At 41.6% G+C, this 16,069-nt stretch overlaps 2 protein-coding genes across 8 annotated transcripts in view; one reads left to right on the top strand and one right to left on the bottom strand.

Annotated features, from left to right (window-relative positions):
- Positions 1 to 3,423, top strand: part of cpne2 (copine II) — a 149,988-nt gene extending 146,565 nt beyond the window's left edge. For all 7 annotated transcript variants that reach the window (XM_055648552.1, XM_055648554.1, XM_055648550.1 and 4 more), the window contains exon 16: positions 2,916 to 3,423. In XM_055648552.1, the coding sequence (XP_055504527.1) occupies positions 2,916 to 3,023 (108 nt within the window). In that variant the 3' untranslated portion in view covers positions 3,024 to 3,423. The remainder of the gene's footprint in view (positions 1 to 2,915) is intronic.
- Positions 3,424 to 9,500: 6,077 nt separating this feature from the next.
- Positions 9,501 to 16,069, bottom strand: part of psme3ip1 (proteasome activator subunit 3 interacting protein 1) — a 56,026-nt gene continuing 49,457 nt past the window's right edge. The window contains exons 6-7 of the mRNA XM_055648548.1: positions 12,777 to 12,841; positions 9,501 to 10,119 (exon numbers count right to left, since the gene is read on the bottom strand). Coding sequence (XP_055504523.1) covers positions 9,899 to 10,119; positions 12,777 to 12,841 — 286 coding nt within the window. The 3' untranslated portion in view covers positions 9,501 to 9,898. The remainder of the gene's footprint in view (positions 10,120 to 12,776; positions 12,842 to 16,069) is intronic.

Below are 16,069 nucleotides of genomic sequence, written 5' to 3'. Positions count from 1 at the left end.
GAACATGAGTGAAATCTTAGCAGAGCAATCAAATCTTTTTACAGAGAAGCGCTGCTGGTAGCATTTAATCCTGTAGCCATGAGCAAAGGGGGAGGTGTTTCAGCATGAACGTCTGCAGGTGGCTTTTTTTGATATCTTGCTTCCATGGACCAAAATCCAAAGCTGTGGCTTGCTCAGGCACATTAGAAGCAAGCTTTGTCGTTCTCTGATCTTACAGTTAATTGCAGCGTGAAAATTTTCATTTCATTGTCTGATTTGGCAAAGAATGGCAGTGTGAAAATGTGCATTCTTCAGTATAAAAATCTTCACTTGTTGCAGCCACTGAATGCCTGCTGCATAAACACGGCACCCACTTGACCCCCCCTCCTCAGCACCTTCAGGGAGGATTATCTTGTCTGTCAGCAGAAGCAATATTAAGCTGCAAATCCACTGCCACCAATGCCCTCAATTCCAGCACTGCATAACATTGATCATTTTGATGTTCATGTAACATTTTCAATATGAACGATTAACTCTTTGATTGCCTGCAGGCTCACCTTGACTCTGTCGGTCAATTAGACGTCTTTGTTTTCAGCTCAGGTAATCTTGGTGCTGGAATAAATATTTTTACAGCAATGAAATGAATCATTCTAGTTTATGAGTTCTGCAGCCAGTGTCATGTGTTCCCAGTATTGTGTACGGACCAGTGTCTCTGTCAGCTTGTAGTGTTGCAGCCTCACAACTCTGATGACCCAGGTTTGATCCTGACGTCAGGCACCGTGTGGAGTTTACACTTTTCCATCCTTTTCACTTTGACCTTGCGGGTTTCTCCCAGATGTTCCCGTTTTCTCCTGTTTCCCCAAAGACGCGAGCTGAGAAGTTAATTGGCCCACTGTAAATTATCACGTGTGTAGGAGGGTGGCAGAATTTATGCAAATGTTGGGGAGGGGAAGAAATAGATGATGGCAATGCAATTGTTTTATGAGCTAGCATAGACTCGATGGGTTGAATGTTTTGTGGAAATATGAAATCTTACAGCGTATGTGCCAAGCCTGTTAGTTAGTTAGGCAGAAGCCCCTTGATTTGATGATAGCATTTGTCTACCAATCTCTTCGGGCTTCCCCCTGCTTGGCAGATAGCAACTCCTCAACCTCGGACCATTTGTTGTGTAGCTTCTCCCATTCTTTGTGCCAAAAGGTAGTTTGGCCTAATTTGGGTGATTCACGGATGGGGCGATGGTAAAACAAACTGTGATAATGCCTGGTCTGTTGTCTGGTGTACAGTGGTGAATAGCAGCCATCTTGTGGCTTCCAGCAATTGCAGTGTAAGCTTGTGGTGAGGGGAATCTTTGGTGCAGCTGCTGGTTTACAAAAAAAACCCACAAAATGCTGGAGTAACTCAGTGGGTCAGACATGTTCTGGAGGACATGAATAGACAATGTCTCAGTTCAGGATCAAGATGGGTCCCAAATCGAAACATCGCCTATTCATGCTCTCCAGAGATACTGCCTGACTCATTGAGTTCCTCCAGTACTTGGTATCTTTTCAAAGAACAAGGTGATGGCTACACTAGAGGAGTCTTTATGACAGAGGCTTTGCTGAGCTAATTTGATAATATATTGACCGCCTCTTGTCCTTGTTTCATGATAGCATGCAAGCTGTGATCCGAGTCAACAGGTCCACAATAGGGCTAGTCACAGTGTGGACTGGTGGCAAAGAGGCTGCTTCATTGCCCCAACACACTGTTACATCTTTTCCACAGCAATGCTGCACCTACCCTCCAATAGACCTGCTACCAGAATGAAACTAACCCAATCACAGCAACTGCAGTCCAGAACAGAGATCACCCTAATGTCAGTAGCTGAGCTGCAGATCACTGTCTTTTCATGATATTAATCTGGAAATGTTGTCAAAAGCAAAATTATAATTTAAAAGATTAAGCCACTCGTCTGCTCAATGTTTCCTGTTTAAACCTTCCAAGTCACACAAACAAACCTGCCCACCAAAATATTAGTTCCCCTCTTTAAGGTGCAACCCGTCCCACTTGTACATGTTATCTCTGCCCCAGAAGAGTTCCCATGTTTTGCATTTCGTTGTCTGTGTAGTTCCCATGTTCCAAAATTCAGAATCTCTGCCTCCTGCACAGTAGTGCGTAGCTACTCGGGCATTACAAAATAATCTGTTTTGTGCACCTTGGATCCAAACTGGGGTTCCCCACAGTAGCCACCCAGCATTTATTTCAACTGCTCATTTGACCCATTCACTTTGTAACTTATTGCTCAACTCAAAACGTCCAAGTAAACTGGGCAACTGTGACTCACCATTCACATTTCATCGCTCTTTTCGATTTGTCCATCAGCCAGTCAGCTCCTGTTGATAACATTCAGTTCCCTTCTTACAAAAGATGTTTGCTAACTCCAGCACGTTGGGTCTTTTTTTGTTAAACTGATAAAACGTTATTTAGAGCAGAAAGTGTGTGTAGTTGATGATTGGTGCAGTCGAAGATACAGGTATATTATAATCTGTAATTTCTCCTTTCAGATCCTCACTTAAAAGCTAAATATATTGATACTTACTTACTGCCTATTATGCCTCCTGGCATGTAGGGCAGCAAGGAAGGTTCTCCACTCCTGTCTGTTCTGGACACTACCCCAGGTCAGGTCCAGTAGTGTTGATTCCTTCAGTTGCTGTTTCCGTAACATATTTGTTTTATGAGACAGGGTTGTGCCGTTTTGCAGTTAATGTTCCAGCAAACCCATGGAGGTGTAGTCATGCTCTCTATCCGAAACCAAATGGGCTGTTTTTATGTCGAAAGATGTTTAATGAACGCTAATGTTTGTCACAATGCAAGTTGTAGATTTCTTTACAGATTATTTCGTTTTACTCAGCCATTTATGAAATAGCAATACAACTCTCTCCTTTTCCCCTGTTATTCAGGCTCCTAAAGAAACTCTGGCTAAATCTGTCCTAGCAGAACTACCCCAGCAAGTTGTTCAGTACTTCAAGCAAAGAAACCTTCCACCTGTCAACTCTGATCCAGCCTAACACCTAACCTTTTCCCTTTGAACCTGCATGGCACCTGAAAATGTTTACAAAACCTTTGCATGTTTTACGGCAGATAGCATATTTGTAACGTTTTGTTCCCATTGCTTTAAAATATATTTCAGATGACTCGAGTCTTAAATTTGTTTGTAAGAACAATCTGGTGCTTTGTAAAAGTATGACGATCAACACTAAGTAAAAGTGGGCAACTTATTTTCTAAGTCACCACTGTTAAAGAGTATTGAATGTATCTTTGTATTATTGGGTGTTACATATCAGATTTTCTTTTAAATGTAAAAACACTTTGAAAATAATGTTACAAACTTTCAGAAGTATAGGAAGTGATGAATTCTCTCGTTGTGTCTACATTATCTGTGTGATTAAATAAACGGTACTTTTGTCAGACTATTACTAATGGATATTTATTTTACCTGTAATATGGGCTTCACAAAAAGATGTTTCAATACATTTTATCAAACATAGCATAATTCTTTTTTCCCTACATTGTTCTGCCTGTAGTAAAAACCTTTAAAATTGGCATACCCAATTAATCATACCCAAAATGAACTGCACCTCCAGGAGATTGATATTTGTGAACAGCAATACGGATAGAAATAGGAAATTAGCAATCTATCAGGAACAGAGGGGAGGATTCATAAGATCATAAGTGATAGGAGCAGAATTAGGCCATTTGGCCCCATCAAACCTACTCTGCCATTCAATCATGGCTGATCTATCTCTCCCTCCTAACCCTATTCTCCTGCCTTTGCCCCATAAATTCTGACACCTCTGAGGATTAATATGAATTTATTTAAATGAGGCACATCAGACCATTTTAATTCAACAATACAGTTTAAAATGATATAAGAATGTTAGAAATAGGAGCAGGAGTAGGCCAATTGTACAAGATTACAGCTAATCTAGTTTTGGGATCAACTGCACTTTCAGGCCAATTCCGCATTAAACCTTGACTTCCCTTGGCCATATCTCAGCTTTGAACTCTGTAATAGCCGCTAGTTCTAAAGATTCTAAAGATCATGGCCCATGATCGCTCCTAATTGCAATGAGAATTCTTGATTCTGTTAAGTCAATGCATTGGGAGAATGTGAAGTCCAGTGTAAATACTAGTAAAACTTATCACCCTCCACATTATTCATCAACCTCAGCTGTCAAACAGTTCCTTAGCCAGTGTGGCATCCAGAATGGTCGTATTTCCCCACCTCCGAGCCCCCAAGAGGAGAGGCAAGGCATCCTCAATCCCAAGAGATTGAGGATCTCCTAGAAAGAAGAATATCCATGCTAATGTTTTGTCCCCAATGTTGTGCCCTCTAATGCAGTAACTTCTAACATGACACTATCTTTAAACCTTTATAATAATTTTCCTCTAACCAATCCTTAAATTAATGAAAGGTTAGGAAATTAATTACTGGAAAACCATCGGGAATACAATATATCCACGAACATTAGATCAGGTCGTCCTCCTTCAGCTTGCAAGTTTCGAGATTGTTCTTCCATGTTCAAACTCTCTGCCAAAACAGTGCATGCTCTATCCTCAATGTCCTTCATCAGTGCAATAGCTAAGAAATCAGATAATCTACTTAAGTCAGGGTATTGAGTTCCAATGTCATAAATTCACCCTGTAAATCATGGGGTTGCCTGACTAAACTGGATGCAATTTTAACTTACTGATGTATTTTGTTTAGATAATCACATTTGATGTTTCTCTTAATCTCTGAGATTATTTTATTTTACTAAACCTATGATGATTGACAATATCTAACTATTCAACTCTGGCTTGAGAAAATGAAACTTCATAAAATAATTGGCTCCCTCGGCTGGAAAAAAGTGATTTGGTTTTCTGCGGCAGTCATCACAATGAGAGTAATCAGGAGGTACACAAAAAAGCTGGAGAAACTCAGCGGGTGCAGCAACATCTATGGAGCGAAGGAAAAAGGCAACGTTTCATGCCAAAACCCTTCTTCAGGCTGATGGGGGATGGGGGGGGCGGGGGGGAAGAAAGGAAAAAGGAGGAGGAGCCCGAAGGCTGGGGGATGGGAGGAGACAGCAGGAGGGCTGAGGAAGGGGAGGAGACAGCAAGGACTAACAAAATTGGGAGAATTCAATGTTCATGCCCCCAGGATGCAGACTCCCCAAGCGGAATATGAGGTGCTGTTCCTCCAATTTCCGGTGTTGCTCGCTCTGGCCATGGAGGAGACCCAGGACAGAGAGGTCGGATGCGGAGTGGGAGGGGGAGTTGGTGCTGAGCCACCGGGAGGTCAGGTTGTAATCAGGAGTTGTCAGTCAGCAGAAAGGTGGACAACCTTTGTGCAATTAACCAACTTATTTCAGATGAAAAATGGTTTAGGAATTGGTTGGCATTTGTTGATATTCAGTAGCCCCAATTGGATGGGTGATCTATGATGTGAGCCTGTCCAATTATATTATAAATCAGCAACCATTTCTCTCTTGAAGAGAAATGGTTGCTGATTTAGGTTAGAGGAACAACGAGAAGTTTGGCATGTTAGAAAACCAAAAAAAACAAAAACAAATATATAAATAAGTGGTATCAGGACCTGGTAACGGGAGGTAAAATAACAAAAACAGACTTGGTTGGTAGTCCCCTTTCTGCGGAGTTTAATGTTATAATGGAGCGATTGTTTCTATTTTCTCTCTCTTTCTTTTCTAGGGTCTATTTTCTCACTTTACTTCCTTCTCTAACTTCTTTCCTAAGGGGCTTTCTTTTCCCAACACTCTTGCACTGCACGACTCTCTTGCACTTTCTTTACTTTCCTTACTTCTACCTTTTTCTTAAAGCTCAAAAAAAATGAAGCGGTACAAAAAATGTATTAAGATATGTGTGTTGTGTAGGATTGTAATTTACCGTACTTCTAATAAAAATAAAATAAAAAAAAAAAAAAAAAAAAAAAAAAAAAAAAAAACCATGCAGCAGCGAGTAAAATGAAACTCCTGAAATGAGCAGCCACTCTGGTCATGCTCTGGGGGTTCAGAAGAATTGGTCTAGAGTTGAATGTCACTTTTATTTAGGACTGGGAGCATCAAGAAATCACAACTGCTTATTGTGGCAGTCAGTCTTCAGCTGAAATAAGTACAATAATATTTCAATAGGTAACCGTGTGAAATATTCTGTTATGGTAGTAGCAAACCTCAAGGTAGCAGTTGCACTTAATAGCTAGCCAGGAGACCACCTTATACTGTTTCCTCTTTAAGAGACAAGTGCACAATGCTGTGTGAATGAAAACATTTTTACACTGACAAGTGTAATAATACTTGGCAATAAACATATTCATTCATTCATTCATTCAAGTCAGCAGGGGTCAATTATAATTTGCGTACAGCTATTTTCAAATATACAACCTTGTAAATCGAGTTATGTTGAAGATTCGCTTTAAACTTTCACAACTCTTACTTGTGTCGTGGGGTTCCTATTCCCTCCATCGGCATCCATTTGCCCTGGATCTCCATTTTACTCCAGATCTACTGTCCCCGACCCCCATCAGTAACAAACTGACTGATATGTTTGTGAAAAACAGTTTTGTCCCTTTGAACGCTTCCAGAGAGATCAACACACCACTTGCTCCACCTGTCCCATGGACTCCACTTCTGTGTCTCTGTTTCCAATGTTGAAATGGAGTCTTCTCAGATGCTGCTTCTCTCCGCTGCTTTCCCTCCTTCGACTTGCCCTAGTCATTTACATTCCCCTTCTGGGGATCTTTGCTCTGGCCTCTGCCTGTGGCAAAACACAACAGATCCAATCCTGCCACAGTTAAGCGATGGCACATTGGGCAGATGATATCCAATGTTAAATTAGCCTTATTGAGGAGATTTACTGATCTTGTACTGTGATGCTACTGTCAGAGTACCCGTGCATTCTCAATTTGTCCAGCTTCATCTGAAATTGTTTCACCCCTGTCAAAAACACCATAACTGGTGAGTCTAGCCATTTAAAAAGGATTCTATATGCTTTGGTATTAATATTGGTAGTGGTTTATTATTACGTGTACTGACATACAGTGAAATATTGTTCTGTGTGCTGTCCAGGCAAAACGTACGAGTACAGCAGGTAGTGCAAAAGAGAACATGAACAGATTGCAGAATAGTGTAACAGGGATACATCTTTGAGAAACATAATTGGTGTTTAATGCAGTCTCGCTTCAAAATGTATGTAGAATACCAGTCATGCTTCTCTTTGGATCTTCCTCATGCCCAACATCCCAGTGTTGCATTTCTTCCAGCTTTGGTGAATCAACCATACTCAAACTCAAGAGATCCCCAGAGGATCTTTCCGAGAAGTACCATTCCGATCGCTCAGAGGAAAGCTCCCATTTTCTTAATAAAGCACGACTCCGGTTGTTTCACTGATCCATACTTGGTCACCTTATACAAATTCCTCTCTTGTTTCCGCATCTTTACATGACTGCTCTTAACTTAACATGTTCCTGCTCTTGGGTCACTGGGCCTTGGTGCGGCTGACCGTATCCCCCGAGTTTTAGTCTCAACAAACTCAAGTGCTCTTCACTTCTGAAGTTCACATAGGCTGACTGATCAAACTTAATCTGGGTATCGATAATGGGTCTTTATTAAAAAGCCCCTTTTCAGCTTTGTGCACCATTTTCCTTGGTGTAGATTTTTCACAAGCTTCAACTATCGATTTTCCCTTTTCCTTCAGACCATTTAACTCACGTGTCACTTGTGGTTCTTCATCGCACATCGTCTACCCTAAATAATTCAGCAGTTTCTCTTGCAATTCTACAATGCCTTGCCTCATTGCTCACCGCTTCTCATAAAGTCTGTGCTGCTGTTCACCGTCCTTGCGGCAACATCCGTTCCAGATGTTGACTTGCAGTTTCACCGTGACCTGCCCAGGCGCTTCCTGCTGCCATTTGGTCAGCTTGGCTAACAGTTGCCTTCCACCTTTTCACCAGGCCAAATCACAACAAAAACAAGGGACTCTGAAGGGAAAGACCTGCACGCTCAGTCCTTACTTTTAACTGCTCCACCAACCGTTGTGCTCGAGCAGACTGCTATAACGAGGCAATGTGCAAGTTACAGTTTCACGTTTTAAAAAAAGCCTTGGTTCGCCAGTTTCCTCTTCATTGTTTAATCTGAAAGTTTGTAGTTGAATCCATCTGCAAAAAGCTTATTTAGGGTGTGCTCAGGAATTTAAAATTGCCACCTTTTAAATTGCCATCTGTTGGAAAGGTTTGCAATGAATTGCAAAAGGTCATAGGAAACAGGACAGATATTTAACAATTTTAACATAGTAATCGGTTCTCAGCATCAGCCGCAGAAATCCAAACATTTATGGCCACATTCTATCATTCCCTAAAGCTCAAACCTACTGAAACAAAACATCTCAGAATATCCAAATTGTCTGACTTTTTTTTAAAGTTACCTGCAGTTTGGTAAAACTAAGTGTTTGAATTACATGGGGACCTACAGGAGGTAAAAAAAAGAGGTATATTCTTTCTGCAGTGAAGTATTTCTTATTTCAATAAGACCTTACACCTTGATCCACCAATCCTTTTGCACACCCAACTTCATGGTGGACCACTTGTTGCCTTCTCCAAAGCTTCTCGCCCACCCCACTCCCCCACCCTGCCTGTTATTTTGCTTCATTGTGGTTACCAAGTTCTCAATAATAGAGAAACCCAGTCACTGGTGTGAGGGTATTAGCCGTCTTTTTTTTCCGTTTCCCACCATCTGATTCCATTGCCATTTTTAAAGCAAAACACAAAGTGCTGGAGTAACTCAGCAGTTCAGGCAGGATCTGTGGTGGGAACAGACAGGTAATGTTTCAGGTTCGGACCCTTCTTCAGACGGATTCCCTCCAATGATGCTGCCTGACCAGCTGAGTTCCTCTCGCACTTTGCGTTTTGCTCAAGACTTCAGATTCAAAGTTCCTTGAGTTGTCTGTTTTACAACTGTTATTTAATTGAGTAATTTTGGTTCTCTTGGGTAGCACAGTGGTAGAGTTGCTGCCTTGCAGTGCCAGAGACCCAGGTTTGATCCTCACTACGGGTGCTGTCTGTACAGTTTATACCTTCTTCCCGTGACTGCATGGGTTTTCCCCGGGGTGATTACTGGTTGGCATGGACTCGGTGGGCCGAAGGGCCCGTTTCCACATTTGTATCTCTAAAATAAACTTTGAATAACTACATTTACTGGTACAGGATTAAACATTACATATGTACTACACCGAGTTTGTTATCACACGTTAAACTTGATACTTCATGTAAAAGGCTGCCAAACTTAGCAGTTCTGACACAGGTAGCTATTAAGGAAGGCAGATGGTTAAAGATCGCAGGTCTTTTCAAACCAACGTGTCTGTTAAAAGTGTATCTAAAAGAAAGGTGTTTGGCAGCTGTGGTTTCAGAACTTCAGTAAACTAAAAAGAAGTCAGAACACAGATGACTAAGTGACAAAGTCAAGAGACAGAAAATACAAAGCAAACAATGGAGAAACACTCGGAAGAGAGAATTTATTCCCCAAAACTTCAAAGTAAACTGGCTTATCCCTGGCTGGATATCAACAGCAAGCTGTTCTATTACCTTAACTTTAAAAGTTTTTGTTTTTTAAATACATGCAAGTGTAAAACAATTATTCACACTTAAAATATTGATGGTATTTGACATCGTATCTAGCCTTTGGACACAAATCGCAAGTCACTTACTCTGTGGTGGTTAGTGCAGTCAGTATGTAGTCAAAGTTCAGAACCAACCGGGGATGTGTAATTCTGTGCTCAAACACCATCGCCAAAGGTTAAGCAGTCCAAACAAATATTGCCATTTCACACAGGAAACTTTGTATTACAGACATCTCTAAATACAAATAACACTGTGCCCTCCGTCGCTGCCACCTCATGGGCTTTCTGGAAAAGGGTGGGACCGAAAGACTGAAGATATGATTCGTCCCCCTGTGTTGATGATGATATCACTGTCAGAGCTGGATTCTGCATCAGAGTCACTGCTCCCCGAGTAGGCACCAAGGCCCGGTAGTATCCCGACACACACAGAAGCTGACGGATGTTGAATTGCCGCACCACTCGAGTAAAACTGTTTTTGATCACGGGAGACATCATCTGAAGAATAAATCAAATGAAATGTCAGAAAGCAGCATAGCCTACTTACAGCATCATATTTTCTAGCATCCACAGAGAAGAGGTTATATACACATTAGTTAACAATGCAGTTAAGATTCAATGCTGCTTGATTGAATATGGCACCAGAAGTCAGAGATAATATTCTCAAATGTTCAGCTTCTATGAGCCTTGGGATTTTGAGGATAGTTGGGTTGTTTAATTCATTTGTAAAACTAAGCAATAGCACAGATTATGATACAGCGTACTGTAAAACCAATACGTTGTATATTACGTTCGGTGGCATATCACTTAAGAAAAAGCTTAGGCTACCCAAACTGGGTTACATGTTTTAACAATGCTTCAAACCAAGGTGAGCACACTTGCTCATGGTATCTTGCACCTGATATTTCTCCACCTGTACAATAGGTGCAAGGATTTTAATTTAACATTCTGCTAGCCACATTTTAAACTTGTGGCTGCCTCTTCCTTAGCGATGGACCAAACAAAGAGATGGAATAAAGTGAGGAAGAGACAGAATGTCCCTTCTACCAATAACTCCTTCCTTCCACCCCACACCCCCCCCCCCCCCCCCCCCCCCCCCCCCCCCCCCCCCCAGCATTCACTGCACCCCACCCTCAATCCTTAGGCTCCTTCTGTCTCATAACTATTTCTGCGATTTTCACTCAGAGGTGGTAGGTATATGGAATGAGCTGCCAGAGCAGGTGGTTGGGGTAGTTACTATAACAACATTCAAAAGACACTTGGATGGGTACATAGAGAAGAAAGGTTTGGAGGGAGGGATATGGACTAAGCTTAAACCTGTTCTACTGTTGTGAGAGAAAAATCACTGGTTTCCATTCAGAAAACGCAGAGCTTCATGGGGTAAATCTCCAAGCGTCCCCAGATGGTTTATACAATGGAATTGGAAAGGCCCTCCATGTGCAAGGTTCACATTTTCCCATCCAGGCTTCAACTTGTGGTCAGCCTACAGCTATTGATAGCTCACAACCTACAGTATGACTGGTTTGGTGACATGGCTGTTCAATGTAGAGCAGCTCGATCTTCCTGACTGACCATTAATCATTGGTTTGCTGACACAATCCTAGCTTGTTAGAATATAATAAAAAGGAACTGCATATGCCAGTTTACTGCAAAGATAAACACACACAATGGTGGAGTAGCTCAATGAGTCAGGCAGCATCTCTGGAGAACAAGAGTTTCAACTGCCCTCAAATCATTGTCGATGCCTTCACATTTACTTTTCATTTTCTCCTGTCTATTCTTCCTGGCCTTGTCATAATGATCGGGCTGCATTACAGTTTGCAATCAGTTACCACAAAGTAAAAAGTCCCCCTCTGCACTCTTACAGTGCACTTCCAGAGTCGTTAGGCATTGAAAGCTGGATGTGTAGAAAGGAACTGCAGATGCTGAACATAGACACAAAGTGCTAGAGTAACTTAGCGGGTCAGACAGCATCTCTGGAGAAAAAGGTTGGGTGACATTTCAGGTTCAGGCTCAGACATCAGTATATACCACCATCTGCAGCTTCGTTCTACAGCAGTCTGAAGAAGGGTCCCGCCCCAAAATGTCACCCATCCTTTTGCTCCAGTGGTGCTGCCTGGCCTGATGAGTTACTCCAGCATGTTGCGTCTGTCTATTGAAAGCTAGATTTCTGGATGACTGCACGGCACTCTGTTCCATGTGTGTGGACCTGTGAGCTGAGACGGAATCCAGGTAGATCTTGATACAAAAAGCTGTTAGTTCCTTCACATGGCAGCTGCAATACAACAGGCACATCTGACTGCGGCCAAGTAGGTGAGTTGTGTAAACTGCTGAAACCTTTGACTTGCTTTAAAAGGATCTGTTTGTTGTGGTCACACTCACCTTGCATTAATGCATTTCGTTGTCTCTGTACTGTACACTGACAATGACAATTAAAATTGAATCTTGAATCTGAATTAGGGAGTGAAACGTCTAGTAGAATTCCCTGTTGTTTTTGGAGCCCTGTAGCTGCTGCTGGTACATTTTACCATCTTTCACAATGTTATGCAGAACGGAACAGTGATGGCTCTGTGATCTCAACCCTGCCCATGGCTTGGGGGACATCTCTGTCACCACTTTCAGGGGTTTCAGGTTTTCCAGGTGAGTTGCTCCTCATGTGGATCCTGGACACACTCACAGAGGAGCACAGGACGTGCCTCGTTACCCGACAAGAGCCACAACTTATCACAGCTCATGTGGTAAATGGTGAGAAATTGAGGGAGGAAAGTAAGAAATCAGTGAGGGATGCTTCCATGATTATGCAGCGATTACAGCTAGCAAGCTGGGTTAACATATGTTGGTTAACAGCAGCACTGGACTCAGATACACTGCTTCTGCTTGGGTAAATAGTTGAATAATGGCTAGTGAAACTGGAGTTAACTCTCTATGTTTTGTTCCATGGAAGATTGCCTCCCTTTTGTTTTGGTGGGAAGCAAGTTATAATAACTTGAAGATCATTTGTAATATGAACAATACCACAAACATACATTAAAGGTCTTTAATAAAAAATTCTCCTCAGAGAGAGAACACTACACACACATACTCTGGGTGCTTATACTGACTGATGTGGAACAGATGGCACACAAGACAAGTACGATTTGGGAATTATTACTCACCAGCTTGCCCGCTTCCCTCAACATTATCCACCTTCTGCTTTTTGACCATTTCAGAACTCGTTGAGCTATAGTGACAAGAAGTGAAAGTGAAATCAGCATTTTAATACATTTGATCCTTCCTGCTGAGATTGATAATGCATTAGAATTCCCTGCGATTCACTTTTGAGATTGCAAGAACAATCACCGTTATCAGGAACAGCTGCTGTGACAGATCACTTCAATAGTTCTTTATGTTTTAAAGCTTAATATTTGTGGAATAATATGGTTAAACTAAAATTGTTTTCCAGATTGTATACTTAAGGTACGTTTATCCAATACTGCTTGAATCTGACTAGCTTGTTGAAAGGTCCACACCAACAGGTACTGAAAATGTCTTTAATGGAGAACACATTGGTTAGAGCTGCTGCTTCACAGCGCCAGAGACCTGGGTTCGATCCTGACTTGGGTTGCTGTCTGTGTGGAGTTTGCACGTTGTCCCTGTGACCACGTAGGCTTTCTGCGATTGCTCCAGTTTCCTCCCAGATTCTAGAGATGTGTAGGGTTTGTAGGTTAATTGGTTTCTGTAAATTGTCCTTGGTGAACTGGATGCAAAAGTGAGACAACAAAGAACTAGTGTAAGGCTGCTTGATGTTCAGTGTGGACTCGGTGTGCCGAAGAGCCTGTTTCTACACTGTATCGCTGAACTAAACTCATCAGAGTTTGGAGGGAGGAACAAAGCAAAAGTTATGGAAATAATGAGCAAGGCAAAGAAATCATATTTATATACCTTATCCTGTCTTTGTAATGCTTCAACAAATTAACTCGTATTATTGTTAAATGATTTTTGAGACATAATTTAATAAAGGAAGCAATCCCGACAAGATGTCCATACACACAATAATCTATTAGGACATGATAAAATAGTAGGAGATGCACCACACTTGGAAAATACTTTCACAAGTTGAGGGATTCCACCGGACAAGATTATTTAAGTCAAAGATAGACACAAAATGCCGGAGTAACTCAGCCTGACAGGCAGCATCTCTGGGGGAAAGGAATGGGTGGCGTTTCGGATCGAGATCCTTCTTCTGAAGAAGGGTCTCAACCCAAAATCTTACCCATTTCTTCTCTCCAGAGATGCTGCCTGTCCCACTGAGTTAATCCAGCATTTTGTGTCTATCTTCGGTTTAAACCAGCATCTGCAATTCCTTCCTACGCAAGATTATTTAAGTTCTGTATTTGGATTTTCAAAGAGCTTTCAACAAAGACACACATGATGGCTTCCTAATGAAAGTATAACCCATATGAATCCACGGTACACGTGTGACTGAGTTACCTGAATTTATTAAACAATTAACCAATGGTACACTGTGAGAATGGGTGGTAATGTAAGCGTGTTGCTTTGTACTTAAAGGAAATTGCCTTGAAGCCAATACTGTTATTGTTAAAGCAGCAGAACACAATAAAATGAGAAATGCAAAAGACCGAGGATGTGGTTAATAACTCAGGGTGCAGTTTACATCTCTTAAGCATCTGGATTAGCAAATGAAAACCTACTTCGAATACTATAGAGACATTAAATAAAGGGACTTGTATTATCACTGGGCCCACGATTAATAGTACTTTCCATTTTGACACGATATAGAACAGCAATTAAGAAAAAAATTGGACAACACCACAACAGATGGAAACTAACTGTAGAGCATCTAAAACGAATAATCTTAATTACACAGAATAACAAGTGAAGCACAAGTTTTGAAATCTGGTAAGATAATTAAACAAAACCTGTGTGTGTATTTTGCACACATGCTCAGAATAATACTTCAAGTAATGTCAGGCGTATTGGATATGATGACAAATGTAACTGAATAAAAAGCATATTTTAAACAGATTTATCAGAAAAAAAAATATTCCCAGTGTACCGAGCATTCCAAATAGACTTCCAGATCAAGTGTAATCATGAATAATATGGACTGTTAAACTACCCCACCTAATCCAACAATGCCACAAATATATGGAGGTCTTTATTTAAAAAATCCTCTCATGGGGAGAACACTACACACTTCAAGAACCAGAGGGCATAGCTTTAAGGTGAGAAGGGAAAGATTTAAGGTGGTGGTTATATGGAACAAGCTGCCAGCGGAGGTTGTTGTGGCAGGTACTGCAACAGCATTTAAAATTTTTCTGCAAAAAGAGTCTGGAGAGGTATGCAAGGGTCCCTGGAACGATTTATCCCGAACAGCTCCGTCACAGAGGACTCTGTGATTTGCGGACTGTTCCCAGGGACACATTCAGAGACTGACATCGAGTGCTGCTGGAGGGTCATCAACTCGGTCAAAGACGCTCTTTGGTCTGCCCGAGCGTTGCTCACCACCCAGCAGAGCGAGGTGTCCGTCAGGGAATGTTGCCGACTGGCCCACTGCAGACTGCAGGAGTACGTGCTAAGGGACTCGCTGAAGCTTGGTGCAGCCAACGCCAAGGCTCGGTGGGGGAGGACCACAGTCTAGGGTCCTTCTGCTGCTGGACATAGGGGGCACGGTATGGTGGAGATGCCCCTCAAATTAAATTAAGGGAAGGTATCCCACGCCAGGGGGCCACATGAGTGGCACGGGTGGGGGACATTATTTGTGGAAATGAAAATGTCAAATGGAATTTTCGCACTGTAAACACTGTATATATTTATTACTTGGACAGGGGCCACAGAGTGGCATGGGTGGGGGACTGTTTGGTGAAATTTGACAAATGTAAAAAAATTGTACTGAAAAAACTTGTATAGTCTCCGAAAATGTCGGATGAATTTTGTTTGTTTGAATGGTTCAGGAATTGTATATATTTATCAATTGAATAAAGTCTATTTTGAAATTTTAAAAAAAAAAATAAATAATTTAAAATACACTAGGACAGGTACACAAATAAGAAAGGTTAAGAGGGATACGAGACAAATGCAGGCAAATGGGACAAGCTTAGTTAGGGCATGATGGTCGGCATAGATGAGTTGGGCCTGTTTCCGTGCTGTATTACCATGTGACATCCAAGAACTATTTAAGATGTGTACCATTCCAGGACATTGAATTCCAAAGCCCGGCAACACTTCGGGTGTAAACTGTTTTCTCATTTCCCAGTTAATACTCCCATCTACACCTTCGTGCCCTGGTTTTGAGCACTACTGTGAGAAAAAAACCCATTAGGGATTCAAGAAATGGCAGAATGCTATTGAAGATGAATGAAAGATACTGAAGAGATAGATTGAGCCTGTGCTTATTCATGCTCCTCGCTCATGAATTGATGGGCTATTCAGACTTTAATCAGCTTCT

This window comes from Leucoraja erinacea, chromosome 17 (assembly GCF_028641065.1).
Source record: "Leucoraja erinacea ecotype New England chromosome 17, Leri_hhj_1, whole genome shotgun sequence".
Lineage (NCBI taxonomy): Eukaryota > Metazoa > Chordata > Chondrichthyes > Rajiformes > Rajidae > Leucoraja > Leucoraja erinaceus.
The sequence above is the reverse complement of the archived record's forward strand: the minus strand, read 5'-3'. Positions and strand labels throughout refer to the sequence as shown.